The following is a 25,081-nucleotide window of genomic DNA, read 5'->3' on the forward strand; positions in this document are numbered from 1 at the left end:
TATGAGGGAAGAAGGCAATGTAAAAGGCAGCAAAAATTTAGTACAATTTTGTGCCTTGGAAAATGTGTTTGTCCTTCATTGCTGGAAGAAGACCATGCCATCAGAGAAATAATGGCATGGCTTGCACTTGACTTTGTTTTGAGTGAGGGAGGGTTGTGCAGGTCATCAGCCTCACTTCTCCTTCAGAGCTGTCTGAATCCAGTGACCAGATATTCATCAGGATGACTGGAGATGACCCAGGATGAGGCAAATGGGGTTGACTTGCCCAAGGTCACATAGCTAGTGAGTGTCAAGTGTCTGAGGTGAGATTTGAACTCAGGCCCTCCTGACTCGTTTTGTATCCATTACACCACCTAGTTGCCTTGGAAAATATTTAAATCCTGAAAGCCCTTCTAATACTCACACTGCCAATGGCTGGCACTAAAAGTTGATTAACAGCCCAGGAAGTGATAAAACACATTTCAGCACTGATTAATGCCCCAGTGACATAATTCAGAAGAGTGATCTGTTGGGAACTACCTTGGATATTTCCCTCTCATCTCGTTAAGGCACAAGAGAGCAGATGACAATGTCACACAGTACCTCAGTTGACCAAGCTTTGGCTGTTACAAATTAATTTTCAAGTACTCATTATGGTCTGTAAACCTGTAGGTTCTACTTCTTGCTTAGGTGTGAACTGGAAAGGTAAGGCAGTGAGTTAGGAAGTCGATTCCTAACCTAAAGAGGATTATGAAGATGAAGGCAGTTCCCAGTTATTAGCAACAAATTCCTAAATGAAGATACAGCTGGAATTGGGAAAGTAAAACAAGGCGATAAGTCTGTGTTCTCTTAGGCTTACTCTTGCTTAGAAGGGTTAAAAATGAGTCTATACTACTCATTAGATCTAAGACACACTAATGTCATTAGTCTAATAGTTTTTCCATAAACAAATTCCCATCAAGACACATTCCATCTTGTTTGAATTTAATTTGATGGGGAAGCCATTGTTAATCTCGATGGTGACAGTGTCAAAATGACCTTCAAAGAAGATGATGAATTTTATTACTTTTTTGTGGAAGTTAGGATAAGCAGGAATAGGAGAAAAAAAGATTGCATTATTTCATTTCAACAGACATTTATTTAGTGCTAACTATATGTAAGATACTATTCTGGGCCCTGGAAAAATGGCTAACACCCCCCAATTTCTCCCTCAAAGAACTTACACATGTACTCAAGTAACTCAATGCAAATTGTGTATGAAATAATATAATTTCAATGGGAATGTGCTAACATGCCAAGATATCAGAAAAAGTCTCTTTTAAGAGGCAACACATGAGCTGTGTTGTACAGGAAGACAAGGACTCTAAGAGAAAGAGGTATGAAGATGTGGGGGAACCACTTGTGCAAATACAGAGGTAGAAAGAACAAGCTAACAGGTCAATTTGAATGGAATAGTGGACATACAAGGAGAACAATATGAAAAGAGATTGAATAATCAAAGACCAAGATAGGATACAGACTTGCTATATAATCATACAAGGCCTTCCTTGCCCTTACTAGGCATTTAATGAACATTAGAAAAAACTGAGAGTGTAGTCCTTTATTCCTCTGGGGCCTCTGCTCATTTCCATGTAGGGAAAGGTCCTGGTCCCTTGGTCAAGTGGCCAAACCAGGTCCTGTTAGCCTCATCTTGTGCCTGTATCTCTAGCTCTTCATACATACTCTTTACTCACCAACTTCCATGGTGGAGTGGGGGTGGGGTAAGAAGCCATCTGGGCAAAGACTATTAACAATGAACAAAGGCTTCTGGTTCTTGGTTTAAAAAAAAAATTCTCCCCCCACAACACAGACAGCAGGCTCAGAGATGAAAATCATAAGGAAAACTTTATTCACACATAAAACTGCAATATATTGACTACATGTATACATTAAGGTTCATGTCCCTAGTTAGGGTTTTTGGCCACTCATCCCCACAATTACTGGCTTTGTCTGGCCACCTGCTTTGAAGGAAGCATGGGGCCTGGGAATAAATATCCTGAAGGCTGATCCAGGACAGCAGTGACAACTCTCAGGCAAAATTGCCTCTCGTCCTCTCTCTGTTTTCCTCTTCCCCATGATTCCTTCTGCCTGGAAGGCAATGAAACGTGCAGAGCATTACTAACCCCTACCCCAAGTGGCTGGGCTGTTGTAATTACCCCTTTTCTTTAGGACATGTTAGATGAAACACCCAGAGAACAGTGAATACCCATGAGGTACTGGGGAGCTAAGTTGTTCTCACATGCCTGAAATAGCAAGAGAAGGGAAATGCTGCAGCTATGAAAAACAAAGATACTTTATTAACAGATTCCCTCTCAAGGAAGACACCTGCAGACCTACAAAAGGGAGTGTAAGGCAAGCCCCAGGCTTTAGCCCATGGTCCCAGTTCAGCTGTCCTTGCCCATAGTATTCTTCTGGTCCTGGGCTGCGGCCTTGCTTAGATTCCCTGCTTCTCGCTTCAAGACGTTGAGTAGCGTCTGAGAACTTTCCAGAATCTGTGACCAGAAAAAAATGAAACAGTTTAAGCTTGCACATCTTGGAAAGATGCAGCTTTTTGGGTACTAAGGGGCCCTCTCTCTCCATCACTACTTACCTTTTATTGTACTCTCTACATATTGTATATATGCTCCTTCATCTTCAAATAAGTCAAGGATCTGGACTGTGCCATTTTTATATTTGTAAGACCATAGTTTGAGTTGTGAGGGACCTAAGAGATCATCTAGTCCAACTCCCTCATTTTACATTTAAGGAAACTGAGGCCCAGGGAAATTAAGGGACTTGTTCAATGTAGCAAGTAGTAGAAGTAGAACATTGAACTACACCCTCCACCTTCAAATGCAATTCTCTTTCCATCACACCTGGTGTCTCCTGGTACCTCTAGTTCAGCTTGCAGCCTCAAGGCCACATATGGTGCTCTAGGTCCTCAAGTGCGGCCCTCTGAACTGAATCCCAAACTCTAAGGGGATTTGTTCTGTAAAGTTTGGAGTCAGAGGGCCATACTTGAGGACCTAGAGAGATGAAGGTTTCCCACTCCTGCTCGTGTCTAGCATAGCACCTAGTACACAGTGTTGGCTTGGGGGGGGGTGGGGCAGCACAAGAAGGATAAAGGTGCGGACTTCATTTGGGGTGGGGAATGTCTGGCAGCTCTACCCTTAAAAAATTGAAAATTCAGATCTCTGGTGGGCACTCTCGATGGACTTGTTGACGTTGGGGTCCAGTGCTCTCATTTTAACGATAAGGCCCCTGAACCTGGGGGAGGTTAAGCGAGTTGCCCAGGGTCCCACAACCAGTTAAATGTCTGAGGTAGGCTTGGACTCCATGACTTCAGGGCTGCAAATCCAGCCTTCTGTCTGCTCTCTGGAACAAACCACCCTGCGTTCGCAAGGCTACACCTCCCCTCTGCCGACCCCGAGGTGTTTAGCACCAACACATGGATTTGGAGCACCGCCTCATCTCGGGGAGGGGTGCCCAGTGAGCTTGGGGTCTCCACGGGTTAAGTACCCTCCTGAGCGGCGGGAATGGGGGCTGGGGGGGGGGGGCAGGGTCCGGCTCCGGCGCGCCGGCCCACCTGCCCCCGGGGGGAGGCCCACCTTGAGGTAAGCGGCCTCGGTCTCGGCAATGGTGCGGTCAAACTCGTTCCGGGAGGCGATCTTCCGGGCCAGGTTCTCGTTGACCCGTGCCAGCTTCTCCGTCAGCTGCCGCACTTCGCCCTGGAGCCGCTGCTTCTCATCCTCCTCCTGCTGGATCTGCCGGCACAGCTCCTCCCGCTTCTGGCACAGCTCCTCGATGCCTGGGGGAGGCGAGAGAGGCTGGTGGGGGCCCGGGCGGGGAGCGGGGGCGGGGTTCGGGGCCGCACAGGGGGGGAGGGGCGGGGGGTGGCTCGGGGGGCCGGGATGGCTCGGGGTCGGGGTTCCGCCGCCGCCTGCGGCCCTCACACTTGACCAGCTCGTTGTTGTAGTTCTGAAGCGCCGCTCCCTGCTGGCTCATCCTCCCCGCGCTCCCGCCACCGGCAGCCTCCTACTCCAGCTCCAACCGCCTCTACCGCATCACTGCGCCTGCTCGGATACCGCTCTCCCGCCCTCCTTTGCGCGCCAATGGGCCCGTGAGCTCATCAGGTCGCGCCGCGTCGGCTCAGGGGAGTCATTGCGTGACGTCTGACGTCACCACGACGCGCGCCAGGGCTGACATCCGAGCCGCTGCGGCTGCGGGAGCCGGAGCGGGGTCTGGGCCTGTCAGCGCAAATGGCGACGGTGGCGGCCATGGTAGAGGGTGCAGCCTGCGGGGCCCCGGGGGCGGAGCTGTCAGTGGCCTGGAGTACCGTGAGCACCGGGCTGGTGCCGCCCGCCGCCCTGGGGCTGGTGAGGGCCACACTCCGGCGGGCGGGCTCGTCCCTCCCGGCGCATCTCCGCCTCCTCTCGGCCGCATCCTTGCCCTCGGCCCCTTCTCTTCCTTCAGCCCCGCCCCCGCCCCGCTCAGCCCCCTGTCCTCATGCCCATCTCCCTCTCCGCTCCTCCTGCCCCTCATCCCCACTCAGCCCCACGCCTCCTCTCAGACCCCAACTGGTCTCTCAGGCTCCAGCTCTTATTTTTCGTCCGCTCTCCTCCTGTCCTGACTCTTCTCCCTCCTCTGGCTGACCTTTAGAGCTGCTTTCCTCCTTGTTTTAGAGATGCTCTGTTTCTGACCCCTCTTGGTCCACTTCTTACGAGTTCTGTGCTCTTTAGGCAGCTTCCAGGCCACCCGGAGCAGTGAGTTTGAAAGAAGAGGAGCTTCAGGCTGCTGTGGAGGTGCTGAAGTGCTATGAGCTGCACTCGATCCTGGAGGAGTGGTTCACCGAGGTGCTTCAGACTGACCTGCAGTCCAACATCGCCCCCGAGTTTTGGAATGCCATTGCTCAATATGAGAACACCGCGGAAGAGCCCCAGTGCGTCCTGCTCCTCCTGGAAGCCTTTGGCTTGCTCAAGTGTCGACTGGACCCCTACCTCAACAGCTTGGATTTACTGGAGAAGTGGACGCAGATGGGCTTGTTGCTGGGGACTGGCTCTCAGGGTCTGCGGGAAAAAGTCTATACTATGTTTAGAGCCATCTTGTTCTTCTCCACCACGAAAACCTTTCAGGAGATGATCCAGCAGTTCTATGCGCGTACCTTTAAAATCTACATGCATCAGCAGAAGAAAAAGAAAGTGGATGAAGGAATGAGCGAAAGTGGCATGAGTGAGCCAGAGTTGGACCAAGGTGACTTGGAAGACAGTGGGTCTCCAGAGGGCCAGGAGTGTGCCGGCTGCAACAGTGCTAAGGAGCTGTGCTGGTGCTCAGTGGCTCTGGAACAATTCCAGCAGCTTAGTGAGATACTGTAAGTGACTGCTACTTGTAACTTTTGTGGCGTTGGGCATATCTCTCTGCTTCTTTTGGTTTCGGGGATCTCCTCTGTAAAATAAAGGAATCAGATTTAATTATCTCTCAGGTTCCATCTAGCTCCATATCTTATTAACCTATAAAAAAGTGTCCCCTAGCCTAGTCACTTTCCCTGGGATCAGGCAGGGTTTAACAAAGCTGTAGTAGAGGAAACCTTTTAATTCTGGGTAGTGGAAGAGGATCTTAGGACATCTAAATAACCTATTTCCCTCACTCCTAATTGCAGGGAATGTCAGAGTGTGTGAGGTGCTATATCATTAGCAGAAAATAGTGTTTATTTGTTGGAATAATGAATTCACACCTTTAGGCATTGATTATCATGTTTTCATCTCTTCACCCATTCCTAGACTTTAGTTATACTCAGTGGAGAGTAAGTCAGAAAAGAGATTTGTCTTGTGTTCCCCATCATTGCATAGCTTCCAGGTGAATGATTCATGACTGCTTATTAACAGCACTGTAGATATAATACATATTATGGTTAGGGGTTGGACTAGATGACCCTTGAGGTTCCCTGTTTTGTATTCTGGAGCAGATTAGCTCATGGCTTTTTTTTTATGTCCAAAATTACTAGCATTCTCTAGAAGTACTTAAGGACCATCAAAGAGTTTGAGGGAAAGAATTTTGCTTTTCAGCAATATGTTAAGAGATGTTTTGCTAAAATGACTAAGATTTCTGGTTTGACGTTTGGGGTTCCCATTGATTTTCATGGATTAGATTTTATTTTGATGTAATCCAAATGGTTATCCCAGTTCTTTTGTACTGGAATTTTGTATATTCAAAAATTCTTTAAATAAATGTGCCCCAGAGTAAACTTTGAAGTTTTTTGGTTTACAGATTTTTACTATAGTGATACTAGTTATGCCCAAAATGAGTCTTTAAGTATGGTTCTCTGAGGGACCCCCTTTTGAACCACACAAGGTAGGAAGGGCAGGATACACACACACACAAAGTATGTGGTTAATTGTTTTTAAGGATGCATTTGTCATTACAGTTTAGATCTACATTAAAAATCACAAAAGTTAATCATTTTTAAGTTACCACAGTAGTGTCCATTTACCCAGGCAGAATTTTTACAAATTTTTTCAGTGGCAAAAAAGAGCAAGTGGGATAGTTGTCTTATCCAGAAGTACCTTTGCATCCATTGGAGCCATGTTTACTTGTCTGTTGGCTGATCTGTGTGGACACCTGCTGGTCAGACCTGTGCTACTTCACCAGTTAGAGCTAAGAAATTTTGTAATCTTGGCAGATTTTCCAATCCTTTATTGCCCTTGAGGGCAAGTCCCTCAGCAGAAGTAGATCACCTCTTCTGTGCCTCTATCTCTACTTTTAGCAACTCCTGACCTACTATTTGCCTAGGAACTCCCACTGTAGTGGTCTTCTTGGACTTTGCCCCTAGGATCTTCCATTCAACAAAATTTGAGCTCTTTTTCAATTAATGCTCTCAGAGTTCCATTCTTTGGGGGTACTGAGGAACTATGGGAACTTTGTTTCCCAGATTCAACTTTTCCAGATTCAACATTTATTTTAACAGTGAGCTTTCTATAAATAATGTGATATACACTTAAGTGGTGTATCTAATGGTATGAATTTTTTATTGGAGGATGAAGGTGGCTTAAATATTTTGGGATGGGGAGAAAACTCTTACAGCATAGAGGGGCTAGCGACTTAATCTTTCTGGATTTAGGTTCAGGTCCTGTTTGAGGACCATAACTCCTTATTTGTGGTTTCATACTTTGTACCTTCTGAATCGCCTTCCCTCTCATCCCTTGCTTCAGCTAATTCTTCACATGGCTTGGGATAAGATTTTTGAACACTGGCTTCCCTTCAGGCACAGGCTAAATTTGCTGGAGAGAGTCAGTGCTGATGCTGTTACAACTATCCTCCACCGAATGATTGAGGAAAGGATGGAACGTCGATGTCGGGGAGAATATGAAAGGTCTTTCCTGAATGAATTTCAGGAGGTAAGCTCTCTTTGTGACTTTGCATTCTTGATTCTTGCTTAAGGGAGTACAATTTTAACAAGTAGAAGAGAGTTAGTTAAAAAATGAACCAGAATCTAAATTTAGAGTGGTACAATACACAGATAACCTTTTTTATTTACACTGTAGTTGAACAGGTTTATGTGGGTTTTTGTTGTTGTACCTTTATGGTTCTTGCCCAGGCTTGCATTATTAGCTGTGGTCTAGGTTTCATATAGGCTCTTGTGAGTGTAGTGTTGTTAATCGTTCAGTAACTTAAACATTTATAAATGTTGAACTAGGCACCCTGTTAAGTGCTGAGGATACAAAGAATGCAAAAACATAATTTCTACCATCAAGGAGCTCACATGCAAACAATTATGCATATGCAGTGTACATAAGTAGTGTAAATGGGAAGTAATTTCAAAGGGAAGATGTTAGGAGTCAGAAGAAGATTGGATGTGAACTGAATCCTCAAGAAGGCCACAAGGCAGAGGAAGAGGGAGAACTTTGCAGGCATGAGGGACAGCCAATAAAATGAATGGGGTTGGTATACAGAGTGTTATGTTTGAGGAACAGCTAGGAGGCCAATATTAATGTACCATAGAATATGAGGAAGAGAGTAAATAGTAGTAAGACTGGAGAGGTAGGAAGGTACCAGGATATAAATGGCCTTAATGGCCAAAGAGAGGATTTTCTAAGGTTACAAGGAGTCACTGGGAGTGTATTGAGTGGGAGATGTGGAAGTGACATGGTCAAACCTGCACTTTAGGAAAATGGATTTGGCAGCTAAGTTGAGGATGGATTAGATAGATTATGGAGAACTTGAGAGACCAGCTAGAAAACTACTGCATCACTCTTGGTATGAGGTCATGAGCCTGAGCTAGGGTAATGCGAATAGAGAGAAGGGAATGTATATGAGAGATGTTGTCAAGGTAGAAGTGATGAGATTTTGGCAATGAATTAGATATATTGATCAAGAGTGAGGAGAAAGCAGAAAAGACAGGATTTAGCAATGGATTAGTGAGAGTGAGGTGTTATAGATGATAATGAGATTGTGAGCCTTGGTGACTGGGAGAATGGTAGTGCTCAGGACAATAATAGAGAACTTCAGAAGAGAGGAGAGTTAGGGGAAAAGATAATGACTTCTGTTTTGGCATGTTGGGTTTAAGATGTGCGATGTCTGGTATGCAGTTGGTCATTTAAGATCCAGAGGGCTGAATATATAGATCTGGGAATCATGTGCATGTAATAATAATAAAAAACCAATTTATATAATACCCATTATACACCAGAAACTGTGCTAAGCACTTTACAGACATTATCTCATTTTATCTTCGTAGCTACTTTGGGAGGTAGGTTCTATTATTATCCCTCTTTTACAGTTAGGAAACAGGCAAATGACTGATATACAGTGAGAAGTATATGAGTTCATATTTGAGCTCAGGTCTTTCTCACTTAAGGCTTTTTGCACTGTGCCACCTAGCTGCCTCAGAAGATGATGGAGATGATAATTGAACCTATAGGAGGTGATAAAATCACCAAGTGAGACAGTATGGAGGGCAAAGAGACAAGGTCATTAAGGAGGTGGAATGGGAACATCAGTGGTTAGTGTGTATAACCTTGATGAAAATCCAACAAAGGAGACTACTGAAAATGAGTAGTCAGACAGGTAGAAGAAGAACCAGGCAATGTCACAAAAATCCATAATCCACCTCGAAAGGAGAGAATTTCCAGGAAAAGAATGTGATGAGTTGTGCAGAGAGGTAAAGAAGGATAAGGATTGAGAAAAGGCCATTACATTTGACAATTCAGAGATCACTGGTAACTTTGGAGTAAGCGGTTTCAGTTTAATGATGAAGTCAAATGCCAGCCTGCAGAAGGTTTAGAACCCAGTTAGAGGAAAGGAAGTGGGGTTATATACTTTCTCAAGGAGAAATATAAAGAAATCAACAGATATGGCTTCCTCTGCCTGAATTCAACAGACAGGTCCAGCTGTTTGCCCATAGTTACCGGAGAGGGAAGCACTAACATCTGGGTTTTCTAAGTGGGTGGTAAAATTAGAAGATTTCTTGTGAAACAAGCATGTTCAGTCTTTCCTCCCAAGTAAGGAGGAGGAAAACTTGTGTTGCTAAATATTTGAAACATGACCCCTTCCCCCCACTTTCTGAAAAGCCCTTATTGTTTAAAAACTAGGAAATGTCTTTTTTTAAGTTTAAGTATTAAGCCAGCCTGTGTTAGTTACTATTTTCTTAGGCTAACATTAAATGTTAATTTCATTAGGTGGCTTGGCCTGGGTATAAGAAAAAATACATTTGCCAGGATGATACAAAAGTAGATTATCTGTATGCAGATAACCCATTATATTGCCACTTTGTTCTTAACCTCAAGTATTCCAACCTTGTTTATTAGTGCCTCAAATGCACAGAAAGGAAAAAGAAACTTTGTTCCTTTCTTGCTCTTTCCGCTGTGCTGATCTGGATATGAGTGGGTTTTTTCCCCGTTTTCATTATGATGACTGAAAAATAGAACAGCCACAAGTCCTAGATAGGGGAAGTTTCTCTGTCAACACTTCCACAAATAGATTCTGAATCCTCACAGGTTGTTAGATCTGCATTCATAAAAGGAAAGGCAATTTTTGAGGGGTTAACAATCACTTTAATCAAGCACATGTATCATTCCTTTAACCAAGCACGTATATCATTCACCTGGTTCAGGGGACTTAGCACCCTGAACTTCAAAGAAAATGCAGAGATATCAGAGATCAACAGACATGGTTTCCTCTGCCTGAATTCAACAGACAGGTCCAACTGTTTGACCATAGTTACCAGAGAGAGAAGCACCAACATCTGGGTTTTCCAAGGGTGGGGGAGGCTCCTTTAATGGCTTCCCAGAGCCCAAACAAACACTTCTACTCACTAAGCCCCAAAGTAAAACTTGAATTCAGAGTATTTATACCTTTCTTAGAGCCAGAGGGCATCATAACTCTTGAGAATCAGTGCCTCATTAACCAAAAGCGTAGGCCTTCCCACAAATCTTCCCTATCAAACTCCCCTTCCTGGGCAGGCCCATTCATGGATGGGGAATATCTTTAATCACATTAAATAATTAACAATACAAATACATATACTGTTTCTGGTTAAAGAAACTCTTGTTTCTGTACTTTACTCCTTATAAAGACTCTTGATTGATAAAGGCAAGATTCAGTCAGAGGCGCAAAAATAGCAAAAGATCATGTTTTGTTTGCCATCACACCATATCACTATTTGGGATCTAGTTTTTGGGTCTGGGTCTAAGTTTCCTCACTTTTGCCAAAAAAGAGGAAATCATTTAATAAGACTAGAGATTAGCAGATCCAGTCTTTTTTATTTTCTAATGAGGAAATTGAGTCCCAAAGATGTTAAATGATTTGCCTAAGGTGTAATCCAGCCTTCTTTTGTGTATGAGGTATATACCATGGACCAGAAATCTTAGCCTGTCCTACCTTCACTGTCATACAGCTTGGGCATTGAAGAAAAAGACTGAAGTGCTCATTCCAGTCCCCCCTAAACCACATTTTACTAACTAAAGGGTGTGGTTAGGTGGTGCAGTGAATAGAGCACCATACTCGGAGTAAGAAAGACCTGAGTTGAACTCTGGCCTCAGACACTAGCTGTGTGATCCTGGGTAAGTCACTTAACCCTGTTTGCCTCAGTTTCTTCATCAGTAAAATGAGCTGAAGAAGGAATGGCAAATCATTCTGGTATCTTTGCCAAGAAAGCTTCAATGGGGTCATGAAGTGCTGGACATGACTGAAAGACTAAACAATTACTTATGGAATCTAAAACAATGCTCAACAATTTTTTTTTTAGTCTTTTGCACCACCAACAGGACTGAGCATAATTAGAAGAGAAGGGGAAGAAAGGAAGTTGTAAAAAAGAGTAGGATATGTATGACTATCTCTTAATAGGCAACACAGAACTCATATCTCTAAACAAATTTTGTCCATGGAAAACTATATACTTATTTCAGCAATGAAGCCATTGCTTGAAACATTTCTGAAATTCCTCTTTTGGAACTTCTTGGGAAACCAATTTATCAACTAAAACAAGAAAAAACCTACTAAAGTAGAACTCAAAGGTAAAGTCGGTGTTTGATCTAAACTTTGTATCTTCTTTGGTTCATAATGCATTACACTACAAAAAGGATGCACTTAGTAAATGTTTATGGATTCAGTTGAAGTTATTACTTTGTAGTAACAATTTTTAGCCCAAAATTGCATTACCTCATATGATCCCTCACTATATTCACTGTAGAAGTCTTTCAGTGACTTTTTGATGTCTCTAAAAACCCAATCTGTTCTCAAAGGATAAAGACTTTCCTTCTTTAAGGATAGTGAGGAGAATGTGCCAAGACTTTGAGAAGAGAGTTTGAAAAGAGTATTTCCAGAAATTTTTTGAGCAACGACAACATCCCTAAAATAATCACCAAGGGGACTTCCCTGAAGGACCATTCGTTTGGAGGTATACATTTTGGTATATCTGTTAGCAAGTCAGTCATGATGTTATGGTCACATTTCATCTATAAGTATGTAGTAAGTATATGCAAGTGTGTCTATATATACTTTTTAATGCATCTGTATCAGTAAGCACCCCAGCAAACACTGGGATTCCTGCTATCACAGGCTCTTAGATCTGCATTCATGAAAGGAAAGCAACTTTTAAGGGGTTAATAATCACTTTAATCAAGCACATGTATCATTCCTTTAACCAAGCACGTATATCATTCAGCTCAGGGTGTCTGCACCTTGAATTTCAAAGAAAATATAGAGAAATCAAAAGATCAGCAGACATGGCTTCCTCTGCCTGAATTCAACAGACAATTGGACCCCAACTGCCTGACCATAATTACCAGAGAGGGAAGCACCGACATCTGGGTTCTCAAAACCATAGAGGAGGGTGGGAGAGCTCCTTAATGGCTTCCCAGAGTCCTCATCTGGCACGCAAATCTTATTAAAAACTAAACTCCAAAGTAAACCCTCAGAGTATTTATACCTTTTTTAGAGCCAGAGTGCATCCCAACCTTGGGAGTCAGTGCCTCATTAACAAAAGCTATGGGTGTTCCTACAAATCTTCCCTAATCAAACTCTCCTTAATGGGCAGACCCATTAATGGGTAGGGAAGACCTTTAATCACATTAACAATACAAATACATATACTGTTTCTAGTTGTAGAAACTCTTTGTTTCTGTACTTTACTCCTTGTAAAAACTCTTGATTGATAAAGGCAAGATTCAATCAGGCATTTGATTATACTGAAACAAAAACAGCAAAAGATCTTAATTTTACTTGCTATTATAGCATCTAATGCGTTAAAGTCCTTGCCTCAGGTGTTATCAGAGCTAAACTATCAGTCAATTAATAGATATTTTATTAATCATTTATTATGTGTCAGGGACTGTGCTTAAGCACTGGAAATACTAAGAAAAAGCAAAAACAATCCCAGATGCCAAGAATGTTACATTCTATTATAGGTAGGAGCAGCATATGTAAGTCAAGTCAAAAGCAAGTTTTTAAAAAAAGTAATTTATTTTTAGTTTTCTCTTTTCACTTTTACAAGATTTTGAGTTCTAAATTTTAGTTTCAAAATTCATTTCTGTAAGATTATGAATTCTAAATTTTCTCTCCATCCCTCCCCTCCCCAAGATGTCATGCAATCTGATACAGGCAATACATATACAATCATATTAAACATATTTCCACATTAGTCATGTTGTGAAAGAATAATCAGAACAAGAGGGAAAAACCACAAGAAAGAAAAAACAAAACAGTGACTGGTAGCTGTAGAGGATAGATTGGATAGAATAGGGAACGAGTCAGGAAGACGAATTCAAAGGTATTTTAGTAGTTCAGGTGAGAAAGGTATCGAAGATCTGTACCAAAGTGGTGGCTGTTTGAATGGGAAGGAGACATATTTAAGAGGTATTGCAGAGAAAGAAATGAAAAGATTTGTAAACTAATTGGATGTGCAGGATGAAGAAGAGAGAAAAGTCAATGATGCTGCTGAGACTTTGAATGTTAATGATTAGAAGGATAGTGTTGCCCTTGACAGGAATAGGGAAATTCAGAAGAGAGGTTTGAGAGGGAATTTAATCTCTTTTGGATATGTTGAATTTGAGATGTCTAGGGGATATCCAGATCAAGCTGTCTTAACAGGCAATTTGTGATGCATGACTGGGAAAGAGACTAGGATAAAACAAATAGATCTGGGAATTATCTGCATAGATAATTGAATCCATGGGTAGCTGATGAGCTCACCAAGTGAGAGTATAGAGATAAAACAGAAGATGATTCTTGTGGGATACCTACTTTTAGTGGGCTTGATATGGATGAAGAAGAAACTGTCAGACAGAATATGAACCAAAAGAAGCAGAGAGGAGGGAATATCTGGGTCAACATTTTCAGATGCTGAAGAGGGGTCAAGAAGAGTGAGGATTGAGAAGAGTCCTTTCTTTATATTTGGCAATTCAGAGATATGTTACCTTGGAGAGAAGTTTCAGTTGAATGCTGAGATTGGAAGCCAGATTGCAGAGGATTTAGAGAGTAAAAGAGGGCAGATTCCTGATTGTAGATGATTTTTTCAAGTTTAGCTGAGAAGGGAAAGACAGATATAGAACAATAGCTGGCAGGCTTGGTAGGATCCAATGAGGGCTTTTTATTTTAAATTTATTTTTCTTCTGAATTTAATAAACACCAAATAAAAATGGACATTTCCACATCTATAGCAGAATAGAAAGAGGATTGTACACAAAACTGCAGATATCTATTAGGTATCACTTGTTTTGCCTTTCAAGTATATAATAAATTCAGCCTTTTAGCTTTAGTTTTTAAACTGTTCCGCTTATCTTTTCTTTCTAGCCTTCCTTCTGTTCTTTACTGCATTTAAAAAAGGATATAGTATTTTTTTTTTCCCTGAAGGATGGGGGAGATTTGGTGTTGTAGGCAGCAAGAAAGGTGGTAATAATATATAGGGAGAGAGTGAAGATTAGAGAGTAGGGATGGTGATGGATACAGTTTGATGAGAAGACAGGATGTAATAAGGTCATGGATAAATGTTTAGGGGATTAGCCTTTGAAATGGCCGCATCATCAGATACTAGAATGAAGGAGTAGATGGTGGAGGATGATGTCAGAAGGATGTGGGATGGGGAAGAGGAAGCTCCCAGCAAATGGATTCACTTTTTTTTTTTCCCCAGTAAATTATAAGTGGAGATCCTCATCAGGAATGGTGAGCGTAGAGATAGATTGGCATGGGAAGTTTGAGGAGAAAGAAAAAGTCTGAAACAGCAACTGTAGCCAGTGTGATACCAGTTTGGGAGGAACAGTAGCATTGCCTTGCTGAAGTGAGAGCCTGCTTGAAAGGTAGCATAAATGTCTAGTAGACTCAGCAAGGTTTGTGAATCTTTCATTGAGAACAGAAATTTGGAGTAAAACTTACAGTTGAGGGGAACAACCCCTAAAACCAAAGAACCCAAAAAGACTGCAGAAGAAATTGTATCCTGGGCTATTATTTTGGCCAGGGTTTTGGTCATAGGCCCTGAAAGTCATATTTATCTTGTAACACAAGCATTCATTTCATCATTGTGGAAATGTTACATAAAAATAAATTATCATTATACAATAGTAGATCTCCTAGGTTCAATCAGCAAAGAATTTTAGAAGCTTCTAATAGCATTACAACTGGATGAAACTTAATTTGCTGTCCCTCCCCTTTCCCCTGCAGTATGTCTTTCTCTACCCTGAAGCTGTCAGGGCCCAGGACTACCCTTGTATTATCCAGTGCAGTAGGTAAACCTTTCTGTTTTCTCTTGACAGTGGATAGAGAAGGTAATTGGCTGGCTCAGCAAAGTATTCCTGCAAGATAACCCTGTAGGGTCCACAGCCCTTGAGGCCAGTAGTACTCTGCGACGCTGGCGCTGCCATGTACAGAGATTTTTTTACCGAATTTATGCCAGAATGAGAATTGAGGAACTCTTCAGTATCATCCGTGGTAAGCATCAATTCAGTTCAGTAAGTATTAAGTACCTACTTTGTGCAAAGAGCTGGAGATACAAAATCCAAAATGAATCCTAGCCTATATGGAACCTTGTATTCTACTGGAGGGATACAGTGTGTAAACATAAAGCAGATGCATGGGAAGTTGAAATAGAAGAAAATGCTATAACTAGGGGTATGTGTAAAGGGTTTCTGTAAGAGTAACTGTTCTGAGCCCTAAAAGAAGATAAGGGTTCCAAGAGGAAGAGTTAAGTTGAAAAAGCATTCCAGACACAGAGTGACAGATGTAATAATGCATAAGGAAGGGAGAGAGAAGCCACAGTCAGATAATAGCCAGTACTGGAACATGGGCTGTAAAGCTGAACCAGATCATAGGTGGTTTTAAATGTCAGGTTGAGAAGTTATGTTTTATCCTAGAGGTAATGGGGAACTAGAACTTTTTGAATAGAAGGAGAACATATTCAAAACCACTGTCTCCATGATACTAATTTGACACATATGTAGAAGATACATTGGAGAAGGAAAGAGACTGAATAGGGAGACCAATTAGGAAGCTTTCAAGGAAGTTTCTAGTTGAGAAGTCATGAGAACCCAAACTAGCACAGAAGCCATGTGAGTGGAGAGAAGGGAATGATATTCAAGGCATGTAAGGATGTATAATAACAAGACTTGGCACATGGAGGGTAAAGGAGGAGCAGGAATGACTGAGATGACAAATCGAATAACTGGGAGGATGGTGGTACCTCAGCAGAAGTAGGAAAGTTTGGAGGAGGAACAAATGTCATGAGGAAGATAATGGCTTCTATTTCAGATATGTTGAGTTTGTGGTGGCATAGGGATATGCGGGTAGAGGAGGGGTGATACTCAGCGGTTCTGTGACATTTTAAGACTGGAGTTTTCAGTCTCCCAGATTTAAACATCTGTTTAAATCTGGGAGTCATTTGCATAGAGATACTCCCATGGGAGTCAATGAGATCCCCAAAAGAAACCATTTATGGAGGAATGATCTAAGGGCTGAGTATACATCTTTGGAGGATTTCCATAATTAGGAGGTAGCAGATGGATGATGATCCAGCAAAGAAAACAGGAGTGGTCAGACAAGAAAGAGGAAAATGAGAAGAGTGCTGTCAGAGTCACCAAGGGAAGAGAAAATGTTCAGGAACAGGGAGTGGTTGACAATGTCAAAAGTTGCAGTGTGTTAGTTAGGATGAGGATAGAAAGAAGGCAATATAGTGACCAGCCACAACTGCAGAAGACTGCTGATGAAGCATGATACCCACCTCCTGTTAGACACTCAAGATGAAGGAAGAGACATGCATTTTTGTACATGTGCATTTGGGAATTTGTTTCGCTTACTCATGATTATTTGTTTCGCTTGCTCATAATGATTATTTGTTTCAAGAATTTTATTTATCTTTTCTTTTCCCAGTTAACGGGAGGCAGGAGGGAGAAAAAGAAAGCTTATTAATTGAAAAAATTTTAATTTAGTTTTTTTTTTTTAAAGGCCAGATTTAGTAATTAAGAAATCACATGTAACCTTGGAGAAAGCAATTTTAGTCAACTGGTGGCATTAGAAGCCAGGTTATCAGAGATTAGTAAATAAGTGGGAGGTGAGGTAGTGGAAGCCCAATATAGATTGACTATTACTGGGAGTTTGGCACTGAAAGAGAGAAGAGAGACAGCATGCTTGCTTAGGGGGACAGCAGAGTCAAATGAAGGATTTTTAAAGATGTGGGAAATTTGGGCATGTCCTTAAACATCAAGCTAGCAAATAAGGGGAAATTGAAAAGGAAGGGGAGAAAAAGGATGATTGACAGGACCAGGCCCCAGAGGAGGTGGATCAGGTGAACCTGAAATGAGAAAAGGATGCTGAGTGGTCATCTTAGAACTAAGCCTTGACATGAAGAAAGGCCATCTCTTTCTCAGAGAGTAGAGCACAGGAGAGAATGAGGGAAGATGGAGAGAGATTTTGAGGTGTAGAGGAGGGAAGATGAGGGATCCTATCAATCATTCAGTCAATAAGCACTTGAATGCCTGCTGTGTGCCAGGCATGGTGTGAGCTGCTGGAGATACAAGTGCAAAGAATGAAACAATCCTTACTCACAAGGACCTTACGTTCTAGTGAGGGAGCGAGCAAATATTTAACAACAACAAATCATAGCTAACATTTATATAGCGCTTACCAGACACAATCTAAGTTCTTTACATTTGTTATCTCGTTTGATCCTTACCACAATCTCGGGAGGCAATAAGGATTATTGTAATAGCTAGCAGTTTTAATGCTTTAAGATTTTCAAAGTGCTTTACTCATATCTTATTTTATCCTCAAAACAGTCCTGAGAGGTAGATGCTATTATTTTCTCATTTTACAAATGAGGAAACTGAAGCAGACAGTGGTGAAGAAGACAGTGCCAAGGATCACATAGCTAGCAAGTGTCTAAGGTCAGATTTGAACTCAGGTCTTTCTGACTCCAAGTCTAGCCTACTGTTTGCTGTGCCAACCTAACTGCCAATAAAATTATGTACAGCATAAATATAAATACAACCTTATACAAAGTAGATAAGTACAGGGTAGTTTGGGAAGGAGGCTGCTAGCAGTTGGGGGAATCAGGAAAGGCTTCTGTAATGCCAGTGTGATACCCATAGCCACTGCTATGAATATGCATGCATATTTTCAGAATAAATTTGCAAAATATAAATAACTGTTTTCCTCAAAGGCAAAACTAAATTGTTTATTTGGGACATCATTAGAATACCAGGAGGTAAGATTTAACAGGGTGCTTATCACTAATCCAGGGAGTGCCCTGATATCTTAAACCTTCTTTCAATCAGACTTCCCCACAAAAACAAGGTCCCCTAGATAGATTCCTCTCTCTGCCCACTCACAGCTTGCTCCTCTCTCTCCATCTTGGGCTATCTGCTCCCACTCACAGCCTGCTTCTTTCTTTCCGCTCTGCCTGCTCTCATTCTCTGCTTGGGCGCCCTCTCTCTGCGACTTGGGCAAGCTCCTCCCAGTCTGAGATCCATGTGATGCAGGCTCCATGTAACCACAAGCTCCATGTGATCACAGGCTCCATGTGATAGGCCTATCAATGGGTGGGGAAGATCTTCCTATTCTATTAACATTACAGCTTTGTGCAGAAGATGGACCTTGAACTGAATCTTAAAGGAAGAGAAGTACTCAGTGAAGGGATGAGTCCTATTTTTTTCAGTAGGAGTCGGAGTCAGGACTTTCTGATGAGGGGAGGAATTGTGGATAACATAGGGGGCTTGAAGAGAGAAGAGAAGTACTGGAAGAGTCACCACAAGGAGTGTGGCAGCAGGGAAGAATTAAAGGGTTTTTGCATAGCGTCAGGCATGGCAGTGGTATGATTTCCTCCAGCAGGGTTCCCCAGTCTGATTGAGAGTGAAGATGATAAAGGATGGGTTTGATTCACAGTTGGTGCTTGGCAAATTGTAAAGGCAATAGGACAAATGATTGAAGGGTAGAGTGTGGTATATAATTGAACTGGTTAGCTCTTTGGTCAGGACTGTGAAGGGAGGAGAGTGAGGTTTTGGAGAGTGCAAGAAGATGAGATGAAAGTGAGAGGAAGAGGTCTAGGATAAAAGGCAATTTGTTAAATAATACTATGAGCTTCCCAGAGGGAATAGTAGAAAAGTAGGGCTGAGCAGAATGGAGATGAAAAGGCAATGAGTGGTTTCAGAGTGAAAGGGGTTTATTTTTGCTTTTGTAAACAGTAGCTCTAATGACAAGGATTAGGGGAGGAAGAGGAGCAGAAACAAGAGAAGGAAAGAGTTTGCTGGCCTTAGTTTTGGGGAAGTACCATTTTACTGAGGGTTCCTGCCTTTCAGGATTTTACAGTAACATGTCTCTCTTCAAACACTGAAGAAGGAGAAGATTGAGTCAGCAAGCTGATGGGCAGGGCAGCTGAGTTGGGAAAGACCTGATGTTTGGGTCCCTAGGGGCTTAAATTTAGTGCCATTTGTTCATGACTGAGTAGCTTGGTGTTTGTAGGCTTGATGGTTATGGAGGGCTAAAGCATTGATTTTCACAGACCATTTGATGACACACAGTAGAGAGGGTATCTCTCTAGTGGCAGTAGGTCCTCAGGTGAAGAGGTCTCCAAACTCCATCCCAGAGAGGACTGAGATTGGAGAGCTGTTGCTGTCAGAGTTGTCCCCTGAGTGTTTTTTTCTTCAGATGGTTTGGTGATGCAAAGTGGAGTAGGTCATGTCTCCACATGTGGGAAGTTCTGGGATAGGGAGAGTACCAAACCCAGTTTGTGAAAGGTTGTGTGCCTAGGCATCCACCCTCACCAGTCAAGTGATGACAGGTCTCCTCTTCCCCAGTTCTCAACTGGACTCATGGCTAGGCTATACTGCTGTATATATTCACCTTACTTTTTCTCACACCCACTTCTCCTCCTCTGGCTCAGGCTAAGGGTTTCCTGATCTGGCTGATGTATGGATTAGTACTTTTCCATGCACCTGATCTTTACTTTCTCACCTACTGGATTAATTAAACTAATATTTTTCTGAGACCCTCGGATTCACTGTGTGACTACCTTCCATAATTCTGGACAGCCAGCCAGGATTTTCTTAGGTGTGAATTCTTCAAGTGGAGAGTGGGATTAGAAACCCAAACTGGCTATTTTGTCCTCTGGTTGAATTTGATTGTGAGATCTCAGAGATGAGAGCAAAAGTGTGGACAGCAGAAGTTCCTTGGATAGTGCCTGCATGTGCACATCTATATTTTCTTTGATTTTGCATGTGTATAGATCTTGGGTTGCATCTGCATAGGTGCAGGATATTTTTAATATACAAGTGTGGGTTATAGTGATAAGATTTTATAGTATTCTCTGTTTAATTTATAGATTTTCCAGAGTCTAAACCAGCAATTGACGATTTGAAATACTGTCTGGAAAGGACCAACCAGAGACAGCAACTGCTCAGCTCCCTTAAAGCAGCTCTTGAAACCCGTCTCCTTCACCCAGGTTGGTCTTGTTCATTAAAGATGGTTACTCTGGACCTCACTGTCTAGCTTCTGTCCCATTTTGTAGGGGAATTAGGTTTGTTTGTAGTGGGATCTCAAAGCCTTGATCACCATTTTCTGTCCTATTGTTACTTCTTTCATGTTCTTAGGCCTTAGTTTTCATGCTTGTGAAAATTGGACTTATGCTGGAATTTGAGCCCTCATGGTATAGAAGAGAAGCAGATTAAAGAATGTCAGTCTCTTGTGGGTCCCTGGGACACTGAGGTGACTTTTATTCTCCTTTTGAAGAGATGATAGCAACTAAGTAGACCAAGTCTGAGTTGGAACCCTTGATACCTTGCAAAGTTAAGAAGAAAATAACTCACCCACAGATGTTACGGTTAAATAATAAAAATGAGTATCATCCAGACAATTGACTCATTTAGCAAAGCATGCTTACATCATTGCAAAACGCTGGGTTCAGGGCTCTTGGTAGCCAGGAACGCAGAATTTTGGTTATTATGCAGTTAATATGCAGTTTGTAGGGAATGAGAAACAGGATGAAAGGTTAAGATACTTTGTTTCTTATTGAAGGAGATCTGGAGACTATGAGGTGAGGGTGAAGGTTGGTTGGAGGGGATTAGGAAACAATCAGGAAACATGAGAAGAGAAGAAAAAGGGGTAATTTTGTGACCTTCTTTAAGTTGGATGACTTGTGGGATTGAGAAATAGTAATCTTGTGGCTTCTCCGAACTCAGGTAACTTTGAAACTTAACTTCACAAAATGGTGAATAAAGGCAAAATAGAGTCAGTAATCCTATTTCAGTACTACATAGAAGAGCTTTGTGGTGGGAAGGTGGTTCAGGAACCTAGATAGCATGGGCACATTCCATTTTCTTGTCTGTCTTATTTCACGTGTAGAAAAGAGCAGGGAAAGAATCAGGTTGAGCTTCTTGGGAGTAGAAGGGAAAGTGAATGTTAAATGTTTTTTCTCCACAATGTCCATTGAGGAATCAAGAACAACACCAGCATTTAAAGAGATGCTTCAAGGAAGGGGCACAGTTTTTCCAGTCCCTTGTTTGCATGGATACCTTGGCCACCTGCATCTCCACAACTCAGCTTCCTGAGAGCTTTCTCCTCTAGCTTGCTTCTTGAGTCCCATTTGGGTGTCCTAGAGGTGTTCCAGCTGTTGCTGTCCTGCTTTCTTCTGTTTCAGGGGTAAATACGTCAGATATCATCACCCTTTACATCTCAGCCATCAAAGCCCTTCGGGAGCTCGACTCTTCCATGGTCATCCTGGAAGTAGCTTGTGAACCTATACGACGCTATCTAAGGTGAGGGAAAAAACCAGGATGTTAGGTACTCATCCCCCACTCAGTATCACTGGTTTTGTCTACTTTGTTTACTGATAATTAAACAGTCATTCATTCATACCTCTCCTTTGTAGTGAGTCATCAACAATATCATTTTCAAGACGGTTGTTCCGAGGGCAAGAGACTGTTTCATTGCCCTGTGAGAAGCCTTTCAGGACAGACTGCCTGGGGTAGATGGGATTTTGCAGTTGTCCAGAGTAGTCACAGAGGGCTGCTTAAGAGAGAAGGTCCTTGAAGGATTTCCCTGGGTTTGGATTTTCTGCCCATTTTCTCATTAGCACTCTTAAAGCCAGATTACACTCCTCCCTTCCTGGAAAGGTATGGCTTCTCTTCCTAGTTCTACTCTGTTCCAACCTAACAGTTCAAACCAGAGCTATATACTTTTATCCCCTTTGGACTGAATAATGAAGAAACAAGATCCCTTCTGCCCCAGGAATAGGCCCTGAGCTCAGGCCCATCCTGTGCAAAGCAACCCTGACCCCAGTCTTGATCTTCCTAGTGGTCAGGAGTCCTTCAAGTATCCACACTAGGTCTGCTCCTCAATTTGTTCTCCACCTGCTCAGTTAACTCCTTCACTTCTCTAACCCATTGCTCTCTCTGTACTTAGAAACTTCTTTTCCCACTGTTTTTCCCTTTTGTTTATACTGATGCTTTCTAGGACATCATCATCCTGTTTGCCTCTCTGTCAGTTATAAATTTACATCCAACAAAATATGGTTTCTTTCTGTAGCAAAAAGGGATATGGGTATCACTTATACTTCTCATAGCATTAGAATAGGGCTATTTATTACAATGGCTGTGACCATGCAGGGATCTTCAGTACTGGGAGCTGATGTCATGACCACACATGGTCTCACCTTGACAGGACACGGGAAGACACTGTGAGGCAGATTGTAGCTGGGCTGACTGGTGATGCTGAGGGTTCTGGGGACTTGGCTCACGAGCTCTCCAAGGCTGACCCGGTGACGCTGGAAAATGGCCAGGAGAGTGATGATGACATCTGTGAGCCGGAGGACTGGGTGCCAGACCCAGTGGATGCAGATCCAGGTCAGATGGCTCTCTCTAGGGTAGCACCATAGCCTGCCATGGGCTGTTGGGGGCTTTTGCTGGTGGGAAGGGCAACATCCAAGATCTGGTCTGTTCATACTAAGATTAGGCTTAGTTCTGTTTTTTCCAATGGTTCTGTTTTTTCTTTGATCCTACTTCTATTTGCTGAGAACCATGGAGCTAAATTTCAGTTTGTGGGGTGATATTTGCTTCAGTGTCCCAGGAAGGGATAGGTAACTATGGAATGCCTTGGGGAGCCAGTTGGGGTGAACTACAGTGTGGAGGGGCATGAGCCAGGCTGGGGATTGCAAGATTGGGTTTAAGGAAAAGGGAATCAGCTTCTAGGAGTCCCTGGAACCAGTTCTATCACTAATAGTCCCCAGTGGACTTCTTTAGGAAAGCTGGGAAAGGAATGGGAAGGGTTTTCTTTTTATGGATACTCAGGTTTTGACTGGGGAGCTTTGTCAGGTATGAACTTGTGATTTCTCAGGATAGGTTAATGCTGAGTTCAGGGGCCAGGTTATTCATGGAAGATACAGAACCTATCTCTGGCTTACTTGTTTGGTCTTTCTTGTCATCTGTTTATTATATATGTAGAATTGGACAGATAGACATGTGACACTGGGGGCCCGAGAGGAAGCCTTGGCTTTAGGAACTGTCTGTGGAAATTCAAACATGCATTAACTCATCCTGTTTGAGCACACTTAGCCTCTGAGGCAGGGGCTGCACATTTCCTTATCATTAGGTTCTCTGCCCTATCTGCCCTATCCCCAGCTCCTACTGCTGCCTCTATAAGAGGGGAGGAACATATTGTCCTGACATACCTGCCTCTGGATTTCTGCCCCCTCCCTTCCTGAGAGTAGCAACTAAACAAACCTCACACCTGTGCTCTAGGCACAGGGAAACTGGCATAGCCAGGTTTGAGTTTCCAGTGTATCAGGCACTCTGTTGGGATTAAATGCACAGTTCTTTCTTCCCACATTGCTTGTGCTGCTTCACACTATAGTTCACCCCAGTAGTTTCCCATGAGTCTCTAATAGTTGTCTCTCCACCCCTATCTTTTCTCATTCCCTCCATGGCCCTGATCTTAATCTTCTTGGGTTTTCCCTTCTGCCTTCTCTGGCAGACAGCCTGAGTGACCTAGTGGTGTGGCTTTTTACCAGCAGGGGAACCCTGAAGGCAGATGGCCCCAAGCTCTCTTTGTGGTAATTTTAGGTTCTCTGTCCCAACCTCCTCTCCTTACACACAGATGCAGTGTTCCCTTCACACTCAGTTTCCCCAGCATCCTACAACTCTGACCCTTCTGTCTTCCCACCCCTTTGACAGGAGTGGTATCTAGGACAGGGATCTCCAGCCTTTTTCTGAAGAGGAGCTAGCTACTTTCATTTACCCAGAAGCTCTAAGATCACTGGTGGGATTGGAGTCAGGGGTTGTGGTAAAGTCCTTGACTTGAAAGGGTGGCGATGCTGGCAGTAAAATCCTTGAGTTATCAAAGGGTCACTGCCACAGCCACACTTTCCTCTACTTGGAACCCTGGCAAACTGGGGAAGAGGATGTGATGGCAGCAATAGCTGGTTTGATGATCTGTCAGGTAAGTCTTTAAGCTCTATTGTCAGACCCTGGTCAACTGTTTGGGGACCACTGGTCTAGATTATGAGGCTGATTTTCAGCCCCCTGAGTTTATCACTCAGAGACGAGCCCAAGGGGAATCTGGTGCTGGAATGGCTAACAGCCTTACTCCTTTGGGAAAGCCAGAGTGGGCTCATATGCCCTGGGGTCCCCCTTCTGCCAGCAGCACGTTCCTGTCTCTACTGGTGGTTCCAGAAGCTTCTTTCTAATGTTCTATCTTTGTTGCCTATGTCTCTAGGGAAGTCAAGCTCAAAACGCCGCTCCTCAGACATTATCAGCCTGCTGGTCAGTATCTATGGCAGCAAAGACCTCTTTATCAATGAGTACCGTACACTGCTTGCTGATCGCCTTCTCCATCAGTTCAATTACAGTGCTGAGAGGTAAGTCATTCCCTGGCCGTTAATGGGAGAGGAGTCTTCATTGAATAGTACTCTAGTATCAAAGGTACAATGTGTTTGAAGAAGAGACCTGATCCCCTTCTGATCTGACTGAGTGAGGCCCTCTGAGCCTCAAAAAGCGGTTAGCAGGTGAGCAGTGCTACCCATTTCTCCTAATTGCGTTTATTTGTAGGGCTAGGTGTACTATGTTCAGTGAAGCTATTACTGGTGAAGAAAAGCCACAGTTTCCCTTCTTGTTTCCAGTAA

At 43.0% G+C, this 25,081-nt stretch overlaps 2 protein-coding genes across 4 annotated transcripts in view; one reads left to right on the top strand and one right to left on the bottom strand.

Annotated features, from left to right (window-relative positions):
• Positions 1 to 1,844: 1,844 nt before the first annotated feature.
• On the bottom strand, positions 1,845 to 4,106 carry SSNA1 (SS nuclear autoantigen 1). 3 transcript variants are annotated; one of them, XM_072633163.1, is made up of 4 exons: positions 3,951 to 4,106; positions 3,606 to 3,805; positions 2,356 to 2,510; positions 1,845 to 2,106 (listed from the first exon to the last, which is right to left on the bottom strand). In XM_072633163.1, the coding sequence occupies exons 1-3, from the start codon at positions 4,000 to 4,002 to the stop codon at positions 2,403 to 2,405; spliced, it is 360 nt and encodes a 119-aa protein (XP_072489264.1). In that variant the 5' UTR covers positions 4,003 to 4,106; the 3' UTR covers positions 1,845 to 2,106; positions 2,356 to 2,402. The 3 variants fall into 3 exon arrangements, with proteins under 3 accessions (XP_072489264.1, XP_072489262.1, XP_072489263.1); XM_072633161.1 differs by having other exon boundaries at positions 2,417 to 2,510; positions 3,951 to 4,099; XM_072633162.1 differs by having other exon boundaries at positions 1,845 to 2,510; positions 3,951 to 4,099.
• Positions 4,107 to 4,162: 56 nt separating this feature from the next.
• Positions 4,163 to 25,081, top strand: part of ANAPC2 (anaphase promoting complex subunit 2) — a 28,652-nt gene continuing 7,733 nt past the window's right edge. Inside the window, exons 1-8 of the mRNA XM_072633146.1 lie at positions 4,163 to 4,373; positions 4,737 to 5,365; positions 7,256 to 7,388; positions 15,237 to 15,411; positions 20,291 to 20,410; positions 21,605 to 21,722; positions 22,627 to 22,808; positions 24,676 to 24,817. Coding sequence (XP_072489247.1) covers positions 4,257 to 4,373; positions 4,737 to 5,365; positions 7,256 to 7,388; positions 15,237 to 15,411; positions 20,291 to 20,410; positions 21,605 to 21,722; positions 22,627 to 22,808; positions 24,676 to 24,817 — 1,616 coding nt within the window. The 5' untranslated portion in view covers positions 4,163 to 4,256. The remainder of the gene's footprint in view (positions 4,374 to 4,736; positions 5,366 to 7,255; positions 7,389 to 15,236; positions 15,412 to 20,290; positions 20,411 to 21,604; positions 21,723 to 22,626; positions 22,809 to 24,675; positions 24,818 to 25,081) is intronic.

The sequence above is a fragment of the Notamacropus eugenii genome, chromosome 1, assembly GCF_028372415.1.
Source record: "Notamacropus eugenii isolate mMacEug1 chromosome 1, mMacEug1.pri_v2, whole genome shotgun sequence".
In the NCBI taxonomy this organism is placed as follows: domain Eukaryota; kingdom Metazoa; phylum Chordata; class Mammalia; order Diprotodontia; family Macropodidae; genus Notamacropus; species Notamacropus eugenii.

Excerpts from the sequence above, each read along its gene's own strand:
- SSNA1 (XM_072633161.1), bottom strand. The coding sequence starts at position 4,002 with ATGAGCCAGCAGGGAGCGGCGCTTCAGAACTACAACAACGAGCTGGTC. Across the intron at positions 2,511-3,605 it reads CCGAGGCCGCTTACCTCAAG|ATTCTGGAAAGTTCTCAGAC; the intron begins GTGGGCCTCCCC and ends TTCTGGTCACAG. Across the intron at positions 2,107-2,416 it reads GGACCAGAAGAATACTATGG|GCAGAAGGAATCATGGGGAA; the intron begins GCAAGGACAGCT and ends ATTGCCTTCCAG.